A 2622-nucleotide genomic window follows, 5' to 3' on the forward strand; every position below is an offset into this window, starting at 1 on the left:
GTGTGTGTGTGTGTGTGTGTGTGTGTGTGTGTGTGTGTGTGTGTGTGTGTGTGTGACAGCTGCTGGTTCTCCACTGAGCTCTGTTGTTAGCAGGACAAACTGCAGCTCTGATTCCAGCCCAACGCCCACTCTGCTGTCAGACTGGTTCAGCAGAAAACACACGCGCACAAGTGTCCTCTGTGGCTCTGTGTGTGTGTGTGTGTGTGTGTGCTGGTTTCATTCAACCAAATAATTCAGGAAACAAACATAAAAAAGTAATTTTATTGGTTATTTTATAGCCCTTCACAGTGATCGACTCGGGTTTTAAACGGATTTTCATTTGTTTTTTTGTCAGTTTTTACTTCTAAAACAGAAATTAAAATGTAAAAAAATGTGTGTGTGTTGGAGGTGGTCTGCCCCTCAGGTGTTTCTCTGAGGAATGTCTGTCTTATGAGGCGTGTGGCGGCAGGATTTAACTTCTGCAGCTCTGCATGTAGCTGTTACTAAAGAGGGAAAAAAAGACGCACCACACACAACTCGATTTTTTTGCACATTTCCTTGAAATTTACGTGCAGCCCTGTCTTATTTTTTTAAATAATTTGCTACATCTTGTCAACCATTTCTTTAAAAAAGTAATCAATTAAATTTCCAGGGTAATAATCCACAGGAAGCAGACAGTTCCTGCAGCCCTCGCTGCGTTTTGGGGAGGTTTTACGCACAGCCGTGCCAACAACAATCCCTGGCACGGTGCTCCTTAATGGAGGGTGGAGGAGGAGGGGGGGGGGCGGATCTGTTGTGCCACACAGAAAACAGGAGTGACTCTGGTTTGATCCAACCAGAGCCTCTGCTCGTGTTTCGGTTGAACAACCGGATCTTCTCAGCAGGTCGGAACAGGTAAGGCGCTGCGGTCCACGCCCATCTCCTGCGAGGCGGAAGTAGATGTCAGCCTGTTGGAAAGKGATCCGAAAATGCACGCGTTTGTCTGAACTTTGACTTCACTTTTTAAAATTTATTTACTGTTTTTATTTTTATATATGAAAAATACATTTCTCCAAAAAGGAGATTCCGGGTTTGGAGAACATGCGGCTCTGTGGATCAGGCGCGCTTCTCCTCGTGGGTTTTTTACTTTCCACGACTTTGGACTCCACAGGTGAGGAAATAAAACTCAAAATGAACTGTTATTTTTTAAAGATTTTGACTAAGAACAGACCACTTATCAGTCTCATTTGAAAATRTGGCTTTATTTTTTTCAATAAGAGAACAATAAAAGCGCAGCTTGGACTTAGATTGAGCAGTTTTGAAAAATACCGCAATAAAGGTCATTAATTGGATATTGTTTTATTCAAAACAAAGACTCCATTAGTTTTGTCTTTTCAAATGCTTTATGAGGCGTTTATGGAGCTTCCTGGAGGCATGAATTCATCCCAGCTTCATTAATTATTGACCAGCAATCTGCTGCTGAACCATGAATCTGCCGGCTGTTTTATGACATCATTTAAACTCTGAGCCATCTTTCCTTTAGTCTCACTTTACCTTATTTAAACTGATTTAAACTGTTTTTTTATATTTTAAACTGCATTGACCTTGTGTTTGATTTACAACTTTAAAAATTATTTTTTTGATTTGATGTTTTCAATTTTCATTGCTTAGGTTTATTGTGTTTTTCTGTTTAATTTTATTCTTTCCACCATTTTTATGCTGTTAATGATTGTACKGCACCTTGTGAATATATTTCTGTGAAAGGCGCTTTATAAATAAAACTTTACTCACTTATTTACTGTTTTACAGTAATCGGTGAATTAAAATCAAAGATTTTTGCTTCCACGCCCACTGTTTATTGTCACAAGAGATGGCAAAGTCTGCATTTTTTGTTCCTTTTGTTGGTTTTTTGTTTCAAGTTTAGGTCAGTAGGTCTGATTTTGCTGCTTTCAGTTTCCAACCCAGAGGCTGTAAAGTTTTCAGACTGATGGTTTTTATCCAAGGCTTGAAGAAGAGTGGACGGTTCTAACAGTTTGTTCACACCAAACAATGGGAACCGGATTAAAACGGCTTGAATCAATGAACCCAACCTGCTCAGTGCTTCAGTGTTGTGCTCCTCATAAAGCTTCGAAGCTGACCCCGTRTTAGATATGATGAAGTCCGTAAGATAAAGAGTTTCTGAAACTCCCTCCTCTGAATCCGGTTTAGTCTTGGGGAACTGGAAGAACAGGAGAGGACCGTGCAGATGGAAAATCTTCATGCGCGACGCAATGCAGCCATGTCAACACAGAGCAGAACGTCTGAGGAATCTTACTGACATCTTAAGAAAAACATGACCTTAGTGTGTGTGAGGGGCAAACAAAGACCTGACTCAATCCGCTGGAGGGAGCTGACGGACTGASRGACGGCATGGGAACTGACAAATGGCCCAAATCTAAGGTTTGGGAAAACTCTAAGCACACTGGTTGGAGTCCTAACTGGGCACAATCTGCTCAACCGCCACAAAATGGAGATGGGACTCAATGCCACTGGTCTGTGCGACGCCTGCATTGAATTAGAGACATCTTTGCACTACTTAGACCAGTGGTTCCCAAAGTTGGGCTAGGGACCCAATTATGGGTCATGAAGCACCTTGGATAATCTCCAGAAATCAATTTAAAGGAT

At 41.4% G+C, this 2622-nt stretch overlaps 1 protein-coding gene across 1 annotated transcript in view; it reads left to right on the top strand.

Moving 5' to 3' along the window:
• Positions 1 to 812: 812 nt before the first annotated feature.
• cdcp1b (CUB domain containing protein 1b) overlaps positions 813 to 2622 on the top strand; it is a gene marked incomplete at its 5' end in the record, with an annotated part of 17038 nt that continues 15228 nt past the window's right edge. The window contains 2 exon segments of the mRNA XM_014013106.1: positions 813 to 873; positions 1039 to 1129. Coding sequence (XP_013868560.1) covers positions 1060 to 1129 — 70 coding nt within the window.

The sequence above is a fragment of the Austrofundulus limnaeus genome, unplaced genomic scaffold (assembly GCF_001266775.1).
Source record: "Austrofundulus limnaeus strain Quisiro unplaced genomic scaffold, Austrofundulus_limnaeus-1.0 Scaffold98, whole genome shotgun sequence".
Taxonomy (NCBI): Eukaryota; Metazoa; Chordata; class Actinopteri; order Cyprinodontiformes; family Rivulidae; genus Austrofundulus; species Austrofundulus limnaeus.